We start from the raw sequence: 16,906 nt of genomic DNA, 5'->3' as shown, positions 1-16,906 counted from the left end.
TTGATTCTACTGGATTTCCTGCATTGTTGAGCTTCTTCCTGCTTCCTCAGCTTCCCTTTCTGGCTTCATTGGAAGCCTTTCCTTTATTATAAGTCATGTCTCCTTGACATGAAAAGCTCTTGGGTGAGCCAACACATCATTACATTAAGTGGAGTAAAAAGAAAGCCTAAGTGTCTGATGGTGACTGTATCTCGGCAGGCACGCAGCCTTGGGCTTGAGAGAAGGCAACATCCCTGCCTCTCCTTTGCTTCCTAAACTGAAGGAAGAAGCCTGGAGAAAGGGAGCCAGCTGGGCTCCAGCAGTGCACAGCAGCCAGGAAAGTTTGCCTCTTCTCTCCTGTGCTGCACACACGATGACTCCCAGAGCCCTTCACTCTTCTTCAGGGTACAGGTGCTTTCAAGGGAGGCTGGCCTCTGGAAGGCATGTGTAGGGCAGAGCGCCTTCCCGGGAAACTCAGTGGTCTTGGTATGGACATTTCAGGCCCCTGAAAATACGAGATGTGGTCACCTTTCAACAGGATCTAGGCCAACTGCTTTCAGACTTTTTATCATGACCCATAATTCACACTATGACTCATTTACACATAAAATTGTCCTTGCTTTTCCAGTGTTCCATGCTTTGTGATATTGTCTATTTTGTTTCTCTTATTGGTCACCTTTTAAAATTGTATTTGTGTGTGTGTGACTTTAATATTAAGCATACATGTCAGAGTCAGAGGATAGCTTTTAGGGGGTCAGTTTGTTCTCTCTAGCATGTAGGTCCCTGGGGTCTTACCTGGGTGGGCAGCAGTCTCTTGAGCCTTTTTACCTTCCATACAGTAGGTCCCATAATCTATGCTGCTAAAATTCCTTCCCAGCAGCATAAGACATAAGCTACATCCACCCTTCTCCTAAAACTAAAGTCCCAACGACAAACAGAGGAGTGATTCTGACAAAGTTCATCCTGGGGAAAAGTGAATTTATTGGGCTTCCTTACAGAGCACAGGGGAGGGATGCTTGCAGGGTGAGGGTGTTCCTCCTTGAACAGACTGTACCTGGAAATGCCTTTACTGAGCAGGGCCTTCCCCTTGACTGCATAGATGGAACCCTGCTGCCAGTCTCCTTCACTTATACACTGTAACCTTTCTGGAGGTCGCATGCAAGTAAAGCAGAGTTGCATAAAGCAGTTGCCAGGTATGGATCTCCTGACCTCCTCATTTTTCCACAGCGGGTGTAAACAGTCAATAAAGCCCAGCTGGGATAATCCTTTTGTTAGCAGGCACAGCTGAATGCCCTAGGATGGCTTGGAGGTAGTCACTCACAACGTACTAATAGGTTAGACTTGTTAGAGGAAAGACCTAGTGAGTGAACATTGTCAGCAAGAACAGCAAAGCAAGTTCATGATCGCTGCTACTCGAGTAACTAAGAAATACCAGGGACTTTCTCTGTGTGTGACCTAGCCCAGAGGTTTTCATGTAGGCCTCCTTCCTGGAGGCCTATGTAAACCGTATGAAGTAGGAACATGATCATCTCCTTACTTTTTAGATGAACAAACTAATGTCTAGGGCTATTCAAGGTCTTTCAAGCAACTTGCCAGGGTGATGATGACCTAGGGCCGAGTCACTCTAGAATCTTTACACATTTTACTGTGCTAGGGGAATCTTACAAGCATACACTAGATGTGTGTCGAGAATACCTTCTGCATAGGCTTGAAACAAAACTGAGAACCAGAAAGTAAATCCAAATAGTCCTGCTAACTGAGATCAGGGACTTGCCTTATAGCAATTGTCCAGCCTCCAGACAGCTTGGCTTCATTCATACAAAATTCCAATGTGTTTATTCTTAAACCAGCAAGATGATAGAGGGACTTGTCATTATCTGGAATTTGTTTTGCCCTCTGGGACACTAATCCTCCAGCTCTGATGCTTCAAGGACTAATAGCCCTCTCCATCCCTGGCTAGGACCTGCTGCATTGCCCGTTGAGGTTGTCGTGAAATCAGGAGGCACAGGGGAGGGGGGCAGCAAGGCTAACATCAGTCAGATTAATCAAAATGATGCCAAGTCTCAGCGGGGCAGTGACCTGTCCTCCCTCCCCAAGTGGCAGCCTTGGAGCTCAGGTCTGTGGAACTGCAGATCCCCAGGAACAACAAGAACCACCACACTCAGGAGATGGGCTTGACGAAGCTCATCCTGCGCCGTGGCCAGAACTTCAGCTTAACCTTGACCTTCAATCAACCCTTCCAGCCCCAGAAGGACCAGCTCACCTTTGTGGCTGAGACAGGTGAGCTTGTCCTGCCCTCTCTGGTTCCCCCAAAACAGAAAGTTAGGAAAGTTCACCTGGGGAAGGGCTCTTGTCACCGGTCTCTGAGCTGTCCTCCCCTCTTCTGGAACCCCTCCAGGATCCTCATACCAGTACCGTTAGGTCTACTAAGAAAGTATTTGGCCAGGTCATCAAACTGATGTTTTAGTCACAACAGCCAACTTACAAGTACACAGGCATAGTAGTAAAACTCGCCAGACGTGACCTCCTTTTAGTTCTCACGGAAGACTTTAAGGTGGTACCACCAGGCTCTCGTTTTACAGACTGGAAATGAAAAAAAAAAATCAGAGGCCCAAAGAGCTTAAACGTTAGTAAAAGCCTTGAAACAAAAGGCTTTAGCAAATGTTGGGAGATGGTGGGGAGTCTGCCAGGCCACAGGGAGTTACATACCACATTTATCTTATTATTTTTAAGTGTGTGTGTGTGCGCGCACACATACTGAGAGGCTAAAATGGGCATCAGATCATCCCCTGGAGCTGAAGTTACAGGTAATTTTGAGTAGCCTTACATGAGTTCTGGGAACCAAACTGCAGTCCTCTCTCTGTAAGAGCAGTATACATGTTTAACCACTGAGTCATCATGCCTCAGCTCCATCACATAAGAGTTTTAAGCCCTCCTCTGGGATCTTCTTTCTCTCTTACTCAGGACCAGAGCCCACAGAGCTTCTGGGGACCCGAGCCACTTTCTTGCTCCTTCAGACCCGGCCTGGGAATGTCTGGAGTGCTTCTGACTTCATTATTGACAGCAACTCTCTCCAAGTTTCGATTTTCACACCAGCCAGCGCAGTCATTGGCCATTACACACTGAAGACAGAGATTTCTCGGGACCAGGGTCCTGGTGTGACTTACCCACTGGGCAATTTCATCTTGCTTTTTAACCCATGGAGTACAGGTAGAACTTGCCCCCAGATTGTAGTGTTAATTTGATGCATTGGTTCTTTTAGGTTCTTGTGGCAAAGCCTGGTTGATAATCATTGCATATCGGTACAACATATTACCTTGTGCTGAAACAAAAAAAATTAACTTTTCGTGTGTGTGTGTGTGTGTGTGTGTGTGTGTGTGTGTGTGTGTTCACCTACATGGGTGAACGTCATTTTGTGGGCCTTGGTTCTCTCCTTCCAGCATGTGGATCCCAGGGATCGACCTCAGGTTACCAGGGTTAGCCATAAGTTCCTTTACTTTCTCAATCCTCTCACCAGCCTTAAACATATTTATTTAATATTTTTCCTTTTGTTAGCTGGGTTTTGCTGCATTGTCTACACTGGTCTTGAATTCATGATCCTCTGTCTCGGCCTCTGGAGTGTTGGGATTATAGGCATGCACCACTACACCCTAATTCACTTTTTGGTTTTGTAATTGTTTTGAGACATACTCTGGAACTCACTTTGTGGACCAGGTTGGTTTCAAACTCACAGAGATCCACTTGCCTCTGCCTCCAGAATGCTGGGATAAAGTGTACAACACCACACCTGGACCCACAAAGAATTCTTTTTTTCTTTTTTGTTTTTTGTTTTTTTTGGAGACAGGGTTTCTCTGTGTAGCTCTGGCTATCCTGGCACTCACTCTGTAGACCAGACTGGCCTTGAACTCACAGAGATTTGCCTGCTTTTGCCTCCTGAGTGTTGTGATTAAAGGTGTGTGCCACCAGTGCCTGGCTCCCACAAAGAATTCTTAAAAATTATTTATTTATTTTTATTTTATGTGGCTTTGGGTTTTGCCTGTGTATGTGTCTGTATCAGATCCCCTGGAATTGGAGTTACAGATATGAACTGTCATGTAGGTGCTGGAAATTGAACCCAGGTCCTCTGGAAGAACAGTGCTCTTAACCACTGAGCCATCTCTCCAGCCCCTAATAACATGATGAAAATATTCATACTGTGATGTTAAGTGAGATAATTTAGCAAGTGAATTCAATTTGATTCTAACTATTTATGCATATGCTACAGTAAAAAGACAATGTTACAGTGGGCATTTCTGAGTACTGGGAATGATTGAGTTTTTTCCTATATTTTCCAAAACTCTAAAATAATCTTATAATTTTCATAATCTATAATTTTTATAGCATAGATTTTGTTGCTGGTCTCTGGAAAAGCACATGTCTAACTTTTACGAAGACCCAGTCTTAATTTCTGTTGACCTCAGTCATCCATTGACTCTTCTTCCTGTTTCCAGAATGATGTTTCTTTTCTGCTGTTTTTTAATTTCATGCTTGTTGTTTGCCTTGTGATTTTCTTTATCTCTCTGATACTCTTTACTGCTCAGAGGATGATGTCTACCTGCCTAGTGAAACACTGCTGCAGGAGTATATCATGAGCGATTACGGCTTTGTTTACAAGGGTCAAGAAAATTCCATTACCTCCAGGCCTTGGAACTATGGGCAGGTAACACGGCCTTCTGGAGGTGGGCCTGGGATGGGCTTGTTGGGGGCTGTGTGAGGTGCTGGCCAACTTCCCTTCCAATGAGAGGGCAAGCAAAGAAAATATTGCTTTGTTTTCAAGGTTTTTATGCTGTATTAAGAAAAGAGAAGAACTGGGTGTTGGTGGCACACTCTTTTAATCCCAGCACTTGGGAGGCAGAGGCAGGCAGATCTCTGTGAGTTGGAGGCCAGCCTGGTCTACAGAGCGAGTTCCAGGACAGACTCCAAAGCAATACAGAAAAACCCTATCTCAAAAAAACAAAACAAGAGAGAGAGAGAGAGAGAGAGAGAGAGAGAGAGAGAGAGAGAGAGAGAGAGAGAGAGAGAGAGAGAGAAGGAAAGAAGAGTAGAGAATTACCAACAACTGTAATAAACTTCTATGTCAAGTTACCAACCCCACTAGGGACCGATTTGTGACAAGCCTTTCATTCTTCCATAATTTGAAAGCAACAGCCCATGGGCCAATGTCTCCTATCACTTCATTTGAAAAAATTTTTTTTGTTATGAGAACATTTTGCCTATGTGTATATCTGTGCACCATGTGTGTGACTGGTACCCAAGGAGACCAGAAGAGGGTGATAATTCCCTGTGACTATATTTACAGAAGATTCTGAGTCACCATGCAGGTGCTGGGAATCAAACTCAGGTTCTCTGGAAGAGCAGGTAGTGTTCCTAACACTGGGGCCATCCCTCTCCTAATGCTTTCATTTTTAGAAATTAAATTAATTTCATGTATTCATGTGTGCACATATGTATTCGTGCATGCATGCCATGGCACATATGGAAACCAGAAGACAACTCCAGGAAGTCATTTCCCTCCATCCACCATATGGGCCCTGGGATTGGATTCTTGTCATTTGGTTCTATGGGAGGCACTTTCTCACATTGACCCATCCCACCCTGGTGTAGGGTTTTCGTTAATGATTTTAAAGGCAGGTTCTCACTGACTTGATTTCACAGGTTCGCCTTTAATGCCCTATGGAACTCAGACTGCCTTAAACTTGAAATCCCCTTGCCTCTGTGCTGCAACTCTACTGCTTTTGTATGACTCACCGTGAAAGATACTTTTCATGCTTTAAAACTGTAGGGAAGAATTTTAAAGGAATACTATTTTGAGGCTTTAGACAGTATGTGAAGTTTAGACTTTAGTATCCTCAAATAGCATCCCACGGGACTCAGACATGTTCCTTCACATAGCTGGTGTCTAAGGCTTTTATGCTTAATGGGAGGAGAGTTGAGGCAGAGCCTATGGGCTTCCAGGGTGAGTGAGATCCTTGCTACCCACCCTTTACAGGAAGGTGTAACCAGCCTCGCTCTAGGCACCTCTCTTCCCCTTCTCATCCCCTCAGGACTTTGGGGAAGAAATTACAGAGCGTATCATTTGATCCAGTAACATGTCACAATATAGTCATAGAATCATTATCACAACTCATGATCACAACTGAAAAGGTGAGCAGCAACTCTTTAATAACATCAAATATGCAGTTACAGTGCAGCCCCATTACTGAGTGCAGGAGGGAGGGGACAGGGACTTTGGCTGTGGATGATTTTTCCACTCTCAGCCACTGATTGTGACCCCACATGGTCTCTCCCTTCCTGTTATTCTAAGGGGTGGGAGATGCTGGGAGTTTTGCTGAGGAAGCTCACACTCTCCCATCCCCCAACTGCTGAAGCTGATATGGGAAGTAGCATTTGACAGCCAGAGGGTCAACATTTGTCACAGACACATGTTGTCTTATGAGCCTACCCTGGTTTTTGCAGCATGCAACATTACCCCTGACTCCAGTTCTCTCCTTCAGTGTCTCCCTCTTCTGAAATGCTGACCTCACATGTAAATATGAGATCATGCAAATACTCATCCATATGATCTTACCTGTTTCTGCAAGTCCTGCATATAGATGACGTAGGCCCCTGGGACCCACTGTGCTAAAACACCTCGGGGAAATGTCTCCATGCTCCTCTTCCTGTTTGTGCTATCATTTTAAAGCTGGGGTTTCAAAAACCTTCTCTCCCATTCTCTCAAATCTTCGCATTTTTTTTTGTCAAGAACCACACAGCTTGGTTTTTTAAACAGTTCTGATTCGAATGCATTTCCAACTTGATTTACATCCAACACAGGATCTTGTCATATGGTTAAATCCTGCTACCCTCCCTTCACAAACACATCACCCCTTAAAAAAAACTTGTTAGCGTCCAAGTTTCTAGACTCAACACATTTTTGCTTTTCTCTGATTTCTCCCTTCAAATACCTTGTAAGTTCGAAGAGGACATCGTTGATATCTGCTTTGAGATCCTGAACAAGAGCCTCTATTTTCTAAGGAACCCGTCCAGAGACCATTCTCAGAGGAGCGACGTGGTGTACGTATGCAGGGTGGTGAGTGCCATGGTAAGAGCTACAGCTTGCCTCTGCCCGAGGACGGCTTGAGAATCTCCAGAGTGTTGTGGAAACCCACCTGCCTGCTCTTTGCAGATCAACAGCAATGACGACAGTGGTGTGCTTCAGGGGAACTGGGGAGAGGACTACTCCCAGGGCATCAGCCCTCTGGAATGGAACGGCAGTGTGGCCATCTTGCGGCAGTGGTCGGCCAGGGGTGGGCAGCCTGTGAAATATGGACAGTGCTGGGTCTTTGCCTCTGTTATGTGCACAGGTGAGTGAAGTCTTACCCACTGACTCTTTCTGGTTTCCCCTTCATGTCAGACCACGACAATCCCTACTCTCAGAATCCACTGTAGCTCATGAAGGGCCCAGAGCTTTCAATGGTCCATGGTTAGGATCAGTGTGCACATGAGTTCTTAACCTGTACACTACTCAGCCTCCAGGAGATGAGCTTTGCAATTACTCCACAGTCTCTTTGATGAAGAACATTAATAGTGGGCACCTGAGCTGGGCACAGTGGGGCATGCCTCTAATAACAACATTTGAGAAGTGGAGGCAGTTGGATCAGGAGTTTACTTGGCTACATAGGGAGTTAGACTAACCTGCACTTGATAAGATCTTGTCTTAAGAGACAGACAGACAGAGAGAAAGGTGGCCATTTGGAGAGAGCAACTTGTAGTCCCCACAAAAGGCAGAACACTTCTTCCAGCCTGTGCAGTGGGCCAAAGGTGGAGGCAGGAGGACTAAGTAGACACTCTGGGATAGCCTGACCTCACACATAGACTTTCCTGAGAGACTTGACTTACAATTAGAGCTTTGCTACCTTGCTAACTACCCTTGAGGAGAATGGACACTTGACTCCGTTGAATACATACGCAACTGTTTACAATTCAGTGCTAAATTCTTGGCCCAAGTGTCTGGGACGCTGAAGAACCTAGCTTACTGGAGTGTTGCCTGCCTCCCCCATGCAAAGCACACCTGCCTGGTCACATTGTGTCCTAGGTATTTACTGAAGTAACAGGTAAATTCCACTGGAGAAGGGGGACGGGACATAGGTGAGAACATGCTTCTGCCTTTTACTCTTTGAGGGAAATCACAGTCTTAAAGCTATATTCAGGGGCCTCAGGTGCAGAGATTTAAATTTGAGTGCACATAATGTGACCTCATCAGCTTACTTATGAGGTGGGGCTGTGGCTATTCTGGCCTCCTGTAGTCCTGTCCTACCTTGGCCTGGAGTCTCCAGGGGTAGCCAGGTGGGCATTATGGAGATCACCTTGAACCTTCAGATCCTAGGATGAACAGGAAAAGGGCTAGATCCATGGCTTGGCCCCCTCCCCAAGCCTTCCATCTTCATACTTCACAGGGTGTCGGGACTGTTGAGTGGAGAGCACTGTGACTGCTAAGCTACCTTTGGCCACCTGCAGCCCAGGTCTTAGTCCCACGCCCTCTGCAGATGTGTAGAAAGCCCAGGTGCAGTGCTGGATCAGACAGCTAACTACCCACATCGGGCCCTGCTGTAGGCTCTACAGTGCCTGGAGACAGAAGGACTCCTACTCAGTTTACTTTTAAAAGCACTGTGACCTTCCCTCTGTAAACTCTGCTTTCCTTCTGAGGAAGAGTGGGTGGGAGAGACCTCTTCTGAGTGCGTTGATAGAGGTGAGGACCTAGTCCCAAGACATGCCTGGTCTTGATTACACCTGGTTGTAGGCAGTTAGTTTGTGTATGTGTGTAAGCATGGTATAATGCCTGCTTTGAGTGAATGTGCCTGTGAAATCTTAGCTTTACCATGCTGAGGATCCACAAGAGGGAGCTGCTGCCTTTTCAAAGACAGTAAGTCACCCACTGTCTCTACAATGGAATAGCCTTTCTCTTGTTTGTTTGTTTCTTTAGTTATTAGTATATGTTGCAGTGCTGAGGAATGAACTCAGAACCTTGTACTCTGGGCAAGCCCTCTACCACTGAGCTACATCCTCAGCCCTCTAATTTTCTTCTTTCTCTCAACCTGTGTCTTTAAGTAGAACGGCAGAATCAGAATTTTAGAACCGAAAGCCATCCACTTTAACTCTTCACTTTCTTACTCACAGGACTAACCCAGAGAAGTTAAGCCACACAGTTAAGTCACACAGTTCTCTTTTGAAGCTGGCCACCCATTTTCCCTTCTTTTGAATTCTCATGCATTTCAGTCTCTTTGCTTTTAACTTGGAGAGCTGTTGGGAAAAAGAAAAGAGCCAGAAAGGATGTTTATTATTGTTTTAAGAGGCTCACAAATGATGTCTTCCACTTTGTGAATGGGTACCACTGATGGGCAGGTAAGCAGAAGCTTCTGCAAGAAGATTTGCTGCAAGTTTGAAGGTCAGAAACTATGCATGAAAAAGTAATAATTTTGCTTGAAATGATCTTAGTCATCTCTTCTTCTCTGTAGTAATGAGATGCTTAGGCGTTCCAACAAGAGTCGTTTCCAATTTCCATTCTGCACACAACACAGATGGGAACTTGACCATTGACACCTACTATGACCGAACTGCAGAAATGCTGCCAACTCAGAAGCCAGACAAAATCTGGTAAGAGGTTTTCTTGTCTGTAAAAACTCAGCACTGTTCCAGGTAGAGGACAAATCATGATAGCCGAGACTGAATCAGACAATGTCTCTATTATAGTCCTGGCTGTCCTGGAACTCTCTATGTAGACCACGTTGGACTCTAACTCACAGAGATCTGCCTGCCTCTGCCTCCCAAGTGCTGGGATTAAATGCATGCACCACCAAGGCTGACTCCTTGATAGCTTTCTCTATTATAATTACTTTCTAATACAAATTAGAGGAAAATAGAATTATGAACAAAGGCATAAAACATTCTGCACAGTGTCTGGCACCTAAAAAAAACCATCAGGAGATATAAGCCCTGGCTTCTTCCTCCATTCTGCAGGAACTTCCATGTCTGGAATGAGTGCTGGATGATCCGGAAAGACCTTCCACCAGGGTACAATGGCTGGCAAGTTCTGGACCCCACCCCCCAGCAAACCAGCAGTGGTGCGTGGGGCGTATGTGGCAGGGGCCAGGCTCTCTAGCAGGCCAGAAAGGTGCAGTAGTCGCCCACTTCCCCCTCTTTCCAGGGACGTAGTATAAACAGTGTTAGATCGCAGCTATAACTTTGCCACTGACAATGGGATCACCTGGAATAACAAGTCTCTTTGTTCTTTCCTGTGAAGTCAGGAAGATGGTGTTGACAACAGCCACACCAATGGGGTGACTGTGAGGATCAGATAAATAAACCACACCAGTGTGCTTGGTAAACTGGAGAAAGCCCAGGTGTGAGGGGCATTATTGCCACTGCCCGTCATTTCTCATCACCTCCCAATGCTGCCAGCTGCCTTGGGCCCATATATCTTCATCTACATCCCATGATTCCTGTTTCCTCCACAGGGTTGTTCTGCTGTGGTCCAGCCTCTGTGAAAGCCATCAAGGAAGGGGATGTCCACTTGCCCTACGACACCCCTTTTGTGTTTGCGGAGGTGAATGCTGACGAGGTCATTTGGCTTTTTGAGGGTGGCCAGGTCCAAGAAATCCTGGCCCATAATACCAATTACATTGGGAAGGCAATCAGTACCAAGATGGTAGGGTCAGATCAGCGCCTGGACATCACCAGTTCCTACAAGTACCCAGAAGGTGCCTGGGCCTTGGATTTGGGAGGGAGTGGGTGTAAGCATTGGATGGCCCATGTCAAAACAACACCATCCCCCTCTTATGAAAAACTCCCAGGGGGCGATTTTAGGTCCTGGGTACTTGATCCTGGGATAGATTTGCTTAGATTTAGCAAATAAGAATACAGGATGCTCAATTAAATTTGAATTCCAGATAAGTTAAGACAAATACATTATTTTAAATATGTTCCATCTTTAATTTTTTCTATTACATTTATTTATTGTGTGTATGTATATATGCATGCGCATGAATGTGTGTGGGAACATGTATCGTTGTGTGTGTGTGTGTGTCTGTCAGAGGACAACTCCTTCCTTCATAGGAACATTGAACTCACGTTGTCAAGCTTGGCAACAGATGTCTTTTTCATTAAGCCATCATGCTAGCCCTATGTGGTGACATCTTTCTGTTAAAAATAATTCACTGATCATCTGAAATTCAAATTAATTGGGTGTAATTTTTAGTATGTCTCCAAATAATTCACTATTTATCTGAATTTCAAATTAACTGGGTATAGTTTTTAGTGTAAATGTGTTCCAAATATTGCATGTAATTTACAATAAAGATTATTTGCTTATCTTAAATTCAAATTTAATTGGAGGTCCTGAATTTTATTTAGTAACTCTATCAGGGTCACATATCTGTCTCTCTATGTCCATCACAGTAGGGGTAGCAGCAAGGGGAGGGATGGACACTTGGGAGAGAGAGGGCTCTGAGCCTGTGGAAGGGAGTAGACCGTCCTATGGGGAGATTTGGTGGACTGTGGCCACTGGAAAACTACGCAATGCTCTGATGTGCTGTAGATGGGTATGAACCTTCTTCCCTTGCCTCTACTTCCTTATCAGTGAAATGAGATATCTCTCCTCAAAGGAGCTAGAGTGCAGAACTCACTGGAAACATAGTAAGTATTCTAGAGGAGTCCACAGCCTGGAGCAAGGTTGGGTTTTAAGCCCAGATGTTGAATTATTCCTAAGAGAAAGAGGTGAAGTTCTATCTAAAAGACTTGAATCTGTATTTTAGGAGAGAGAATGTAGGCAGGGAAGAGAGGCCTTTGGGTTTGATGATGATGATAATGTGACAGTCATGATGGTGGTGGTGGTGATAATGGTGATACTGGTGGCAAAGGACCACACTGAATCTTACACTCAGAAATTACATGACCTAACTTTGCAGTAACTCTGGGCAACCCAGTATCGTCCCTGAGTTTCATAAGACAGAACTGAACACTGAGAGCCAAAGAGACTGTGCACTGAGCAACACCATTCCCATCTGAGCCATGATGCTGCGTGACTGTCTGTGTGGCTATTCACTGTCATGGCTTCTGGCTGGCAGCTGCATTTGTTTTCCCAAGAAGGCTATTGGTTCTCTCTGCTCTGCCCCACTGATGTCTTTGTTCTGTGTGGATCTGTTCTGCCAGGATCCTCTGAGGAGCGGTCTGTATTCATTAAGGCTTCCCGGAAATTGCTGGAACCAAGAAGGGACTCTTCATCCCTCCTGGATCTCCTAGGGTCTGAGGGCTTTAAGGATAAGCCTGTGCAGCTGCAACTCCGCCTGGCTAGGGAACCCATGTGGGGCCAGGACCTGATGCTCACACTACATGTCCAGAGGGTTCCAGACAGAGCCCATAGTCAGGACCCCATTGGACTGACGGTACGCTTTTGTGCACAGGCCCTGCTGCATGGGGGCAGCACTCGGAAACCCTTCTGGAGACATGCGGTACACTTGAATATGGACATTGAGAAGGGTGAGTATGTAGCAGGCTTGAGAAGGCACCTGTAGACAGTGGAGCTTTAGGTCTGTGAATCAGGCTGGCCTGCACTAGCCAAATCACAGGGAGACTCTCACATCCCAGTCTGGGAAGATGGTGTCACTGGACAGTTGGATGCTAGTGCAGTACTTGTGACGTCATCCTGACACATCAGACATCAGTGACCTCTGAGTGCAGTATTCCTTTTCTAACCCATTCCTTGGACTCAAGATGATGTTTTTGCCTATGTTCAGAGTTACAGTGGCCACTCCTGCTGCCCTACAGCAATTACAGGAACAAGCTGACAGATGAAAAGCTGATCCATGTGTCTGGCATCGCTGAGGTTGAAGAGACAGGGCGGTTCATTCTGATCCTAAAAGATTTCTCTCTGGAGCCTCCCCAGTTATCAATTGAGGTGAGGTCTCTACACAGAGATGGGGACCCACAGACTCTAAGATGTTCTTTTCATGGGGGGGGGGTGGCGGTACCGTGCCCTGTCATACATGATGGCAGTACAGTCTCTGAGACTTTACTCAGCCATAATCAACAAGCTGAGAAGTAGTGGGCTCTGGTGTTCTGCATAAAACAAAGGGTGGGGCATGAAGGCATCTCCCGAAGTCACATTTTGTAGAGGATGCTGAGGAAGGTGCTCTGCCGAGAACAGATGAAGGCATGTTATTGTGGAGGTGTATTAAGTAAGGAGATCCCTTCACAAAGGGAGAGATAAAGAGGCAATGATTTGGGATGTTGAGTGGAAGAGACAGATTTAAGACAGAGCATACAGTCAAGTTCAAAAGATGACCACTGATAAGATGTGGAGTGACACAGGAAATAAGAACAAGAAATGAACTTCAGACATAGAAAGTCAATGCCAGAGTGGCTTGGTTGCTTTTACAGAAGAAAGGCATTAAGAAAGCCCCATAGAGGAGAGAGCACATGTCCTCCCCATCTCCTGTCACCTGAGTTGTCCGTCCCCAAAGGCTTCTTCCCCACTTTTCCCTTCCTCTCCCAAAGACTTTTCCACTGCCTACCCCAAGACCAGCTCTATGCCTGGAAGCCTGGTTAACAGCATGCCTGGCACTAGCCAGCAGAACAATGATTGGATGGTTCCATATTGGATGCAAGTCAGCTGATACATTTGTGGTTTTCACCTGGGCACACTCTCAGGTTCTCAAGTATGGTGATGGATGCCTTCTGTGTGGGCAAACAGTGGGGCAGAGCTGCAAGTGTAGACACAAGCTTGGTGCTGAGCCAAGGCCCCACTTGTTACCCAGAGCAGCGTCCTGGTTGTCATGGGATCCCGAAACAACATAGCATGTGTCAGCAGGCTGTGCATGGCCCCCGTGGCTATAAGACCTGTGAGTGATTAATGTCATTGTGCTGGGTTCCAGAGTTATTTTCACCCATTTAACTTTGACACCCTCTTTGGAGACTTGGTTCTTTTTCTTGAGTTCTAGGTAAGTAAGGGTGTGTTCTTCCTCTTCAGTTCTCTGGCCAGGCTAGAACATGCCCCCAGTTGTGGTCTGTGTGGACAGCTCATTTAGGTTCAATAATCATTTACAGATGCCCGTCATCCATATGGCACTGTCCTAGGCTCCAGGAGTGAGGACGGGATCCATGCCTCCCATTACAGGCTAAGGCCATGCTGCCCTATGGCACAGACCTCAAGAGTGAAGCACTGACCACAGATGGGGAAAACCGAGTATGTTCTGCTGATACCTGAGAGGATACAATAGGATGGGAGAAAGATCCTGGGCTAGGATCCGAGGCCCTTAGTTAGGTCCTTGTTGTCGTTAATCCGTCATGGGATCTTGGCTTCATCATTCTTTTTTTTGTGGAATAATATCATCAATGGCACATAGAAGACACACATGACACTCCTTCTTAGTCCTCTGAATGGGTTAGACACTACTAATCAACTATAAGTGACTGGACTTGTGCTTGGAATCCTACCTCACACATGGTAGACACTGCTAACCTTTTGAGACCATTACATCAATTAAATTCAGTAGGCATCTTCAAATAGATGATAGGAAGGGAAACTCTTATGCCCATTCTTGACAGGTGGCAGCTTGCTAGAGTGTCCTGATCTTCTAAAACAGATCAACATATATGTTAGTTTGAGCTAGCCTCCACCATTAGGGGCACCTAAGTTCTAAGCAGTCCCTGGCGGTCACAGGAGTTTACTGAGTGGGAAATGGCAGCGTGGCCAGGGGCCTAGGGCACCTCTGTCTTCCTCCCACACAGGTGTTTGAAAGGGCTGAGGTGGGCAAGGCCCTGAACATCTATATCACCCTCACCAACACCCTAATGGTGGCTCTGAATAACTGCACCATGGTTCTGGAGGGAAGCGGCCTTATCAATGGGCAGATAACAAAAGAGTAAGTAATGCTTCCATTGAACTCTTATCAATCTTCCTCTGGTGTTGGTCTCTGAAGAGCTGTGTCTCATGGGACCACTGGATCTTTCTCAGTCTCCAGATGTCACCTTCTGGCCCCCACTTTCCTAGTCTCAGGAAAGCTGGGGGTTGGTGGTACAGGGGAGTGCTACTCACTAAAGTAGGTCCCCCTGCCCCATTGCCCATCCAAGCAGTCAATCCTCCAGGCTCCAACAGGCTCCTTTTGACTTTCAGCCTTGGGACTCTGATGACCGGACACACCATCCAAATTCAGATGGAGCTCTACCCCATCAAAGCTGGGCCCCACCAGCTACAAGTCCTCATCAGCAGTAGCGAAGTCAAGGAGATCAAAGGCTACAAGGACGTCTTCATTGCTGCAGCTCCAGGCTTCTGAGCCCGGTCTTCCCAATGCGCCCCCCCCCCAAGTCTCCTTCTCAGTTCCCCATCCCAGTTCCCCTTCCTATCCCCAGCATAGCCTGCTTTCTACTTCTCAAGTGTTGTCTTTGTTCAACCTCTATAGTGGGGGCAAATGAAACTCTGTAGAACCGCTGTGCATCATGGGAAGAAACAATAAAGATGCATTAGCTGTCTCCTGTGCTAAGAAGCACTTACTGTTCCCTTTGGCCTGGCTGCTCACCATGTGGTGGGGCGGGCCCTCTCTGCTCTCCCTGACTTCTCTTTCTTCTGTTAAGCCTTCCAGGATCCTTTCTAATGCCAGGTCTCTCCACTTACATGCCCTTAAGTGAGTCCAGAGGCAGAGCTGAGGGGGAGCCTGAGAAGGTAGCAAATGCAGGGCCAGTTACCAGAAGCTGCCAGGCAGAATTTCCCTGTCGCCATTCTGAGAGCTCCTAGCGTGGCAGGCACTCTGCAAACACAGCCATGTTCCATCCTTTCTTGCTACCCTAGCTCTCTACAGTCTCTTCCTTTACATCTTTGTTATTTTTAGGACAGAGGCGGCAAGCATTTTGCATTCCCCACTGTAGTTATTAAGATCACCTATGCTTATCCTTGATAATGTGGAAAGAACAGGAAAGTAGAAATTAAACAAACAAACAACAACAACAACAACAAAAAACCCAGCTTCCCCAACTCAGGGGAAGATCTCTGCTAACATTTTACAATATACCTTTCTGGCACTCTCTAATCCTCTCCCTTCCTTCCTTCCTCCCTCCCTCCCTTCTTCCCTCCCTCCCTCCCCCTTCTCTCTCCCCTCCCCCTTTACATGCTATTATCTCCCTAATAGGCAATTTTTTTAAACATCTAGGAATCCGGGTCCTCATTTGGCTCCTCTCACCAACATCCTCCGCATCTACTTCTTTTGCTTATTTGCTCTCCTAAGTCATTGTCAGATATGTTTTTAGTCTCAGGCTGGCCCCCAGGCCTTATCTCCCCAGCTCCACCCACACCCAGCTGCTTGGTGCAAGAGTAGGAGCCTACATGTCCTACTCCACCCAGTGTGCCAGCTGTACCTGTCCCCATGAGCATCCCTGAGCATGTCTGTCACTACTTCATAACTGCTGAGTTCTGAGTATCACCTAACCTCTGGACAGAATCACCTGTCCTGACTTTTTCAGAAATGTAATACTTGGCTTCTCTTCCGATGTCTTTCTTGGTTTGGTCACTCTTCTCCTGGCTGCATCACTGGTATAGCCAGGCGTCCTTCTTGCTGTGACTCCAAGGGGTCTGTTTGTATCCTAGTCATTTCTGTCTTCCTAGGCTGCGTCTCAGATGACTTCCTTCTTCTCACCTAGAAAGTGGCTTTCAAAGTCATACTCATTGGTGTGTTTTAAAGGGTTTTTGTTTGTTTGTTTTCAGGCCCTCTGGTTTTGTTTCCTCTCCTTGGTCCTGTGAGCTAGGTCATCTCAAAGATCCTTTCTGGTGTGTCATCCCCTAGTCCCAGAATAGGAGGTTCATCCCACTGCATGGTGTACCCAGAAATCAGAGTCTTGGGAGTTCATCTCCTTCCTTCACCGC

General features: G+C 46.3%; 1 protein-coding gene across 1 annotated transcript; it reads left to right on the top strand.

Annotated features, from left to right (window-relative positions):
- Window positions 1-1,510: 1,510 nt before the first annotated feature.
- On the top strand, window positions 1,511-15,522 carry Tgm7 (transglutaminase 7). Its single transcript, XM_021226236.2, has 12 exons — window positions 1,511-2,259; window positions 2,944-3,189; window positions 4,560-4,678; window positions 6,971-7,099; window positions 7,184-7,361; window positions 9,513-9,651; window positions 10,015-10,118; window positions 10,512-10,754; window positions 12,205-12,531; window positions 12,789-12,949; window positions 14,782-14,915; window positions 15,167-15,522. The coding sequence occupies exons 1-12, from the start codon at window positions 2,148-2,150 to the stop codon at window positions 15,324-15,326; spliced, it is 2,052 nt and encodes a 683-aa protein (XP_021081895.2). The 5' UTR covers window positions 1,511-2,147; the 3' UTR covers window positions 15,327-15,522.
- Window positions 15,523-16,906: the final 1,384 nt, after the last annotated feature.

This window comes from Mesocricetus auratus, unplaced genomic scaffold (assembly GCF_017639785.1).
Source record: "Mesocricetus auratus isolate SY011 unplaced genomic scaffold, BCM_Maur_2.0 Super-Scaffold_100004, whole genome shotgun sequence".
In the NCBI taxonomy this organism is placed as follows: domain Eukaryota; kingdom Metazoa; phylum Chordata; class Mammalia; order Rodentia; family Cricetidae; genus Mesocricetus; species Mesocricetus auratus.
The sequence above is the reverse complement of the archived record's forward strand: the minus strand, read 5'-3'. Positions and strand labels throughout refer to the sequence as shown.

Coding starts and splice junctions, on each gene's coding strand:
- Tgm7 (XM_021226236.2), top strand. CDS start 2,148: ATGGGCTTGACGAAGCTCATCCTGCGCCGTGGCCAGAACTTCAGCTTA. Junction 7,100..7,183: donor GCAGGGTGGTGAGTGCCATG/GTAAGAGCTACA, acceptor TGCTCTTTGCAG/ATCAACAGCAATGACGACAG. Junction 10,755..12,204: donor TTCCTACAAGTACCCAGAAG/GTGCCTGGGCCT, acceptor CTGTTCTGCCAG/GATCCTCTGAGGAGCGGTCT.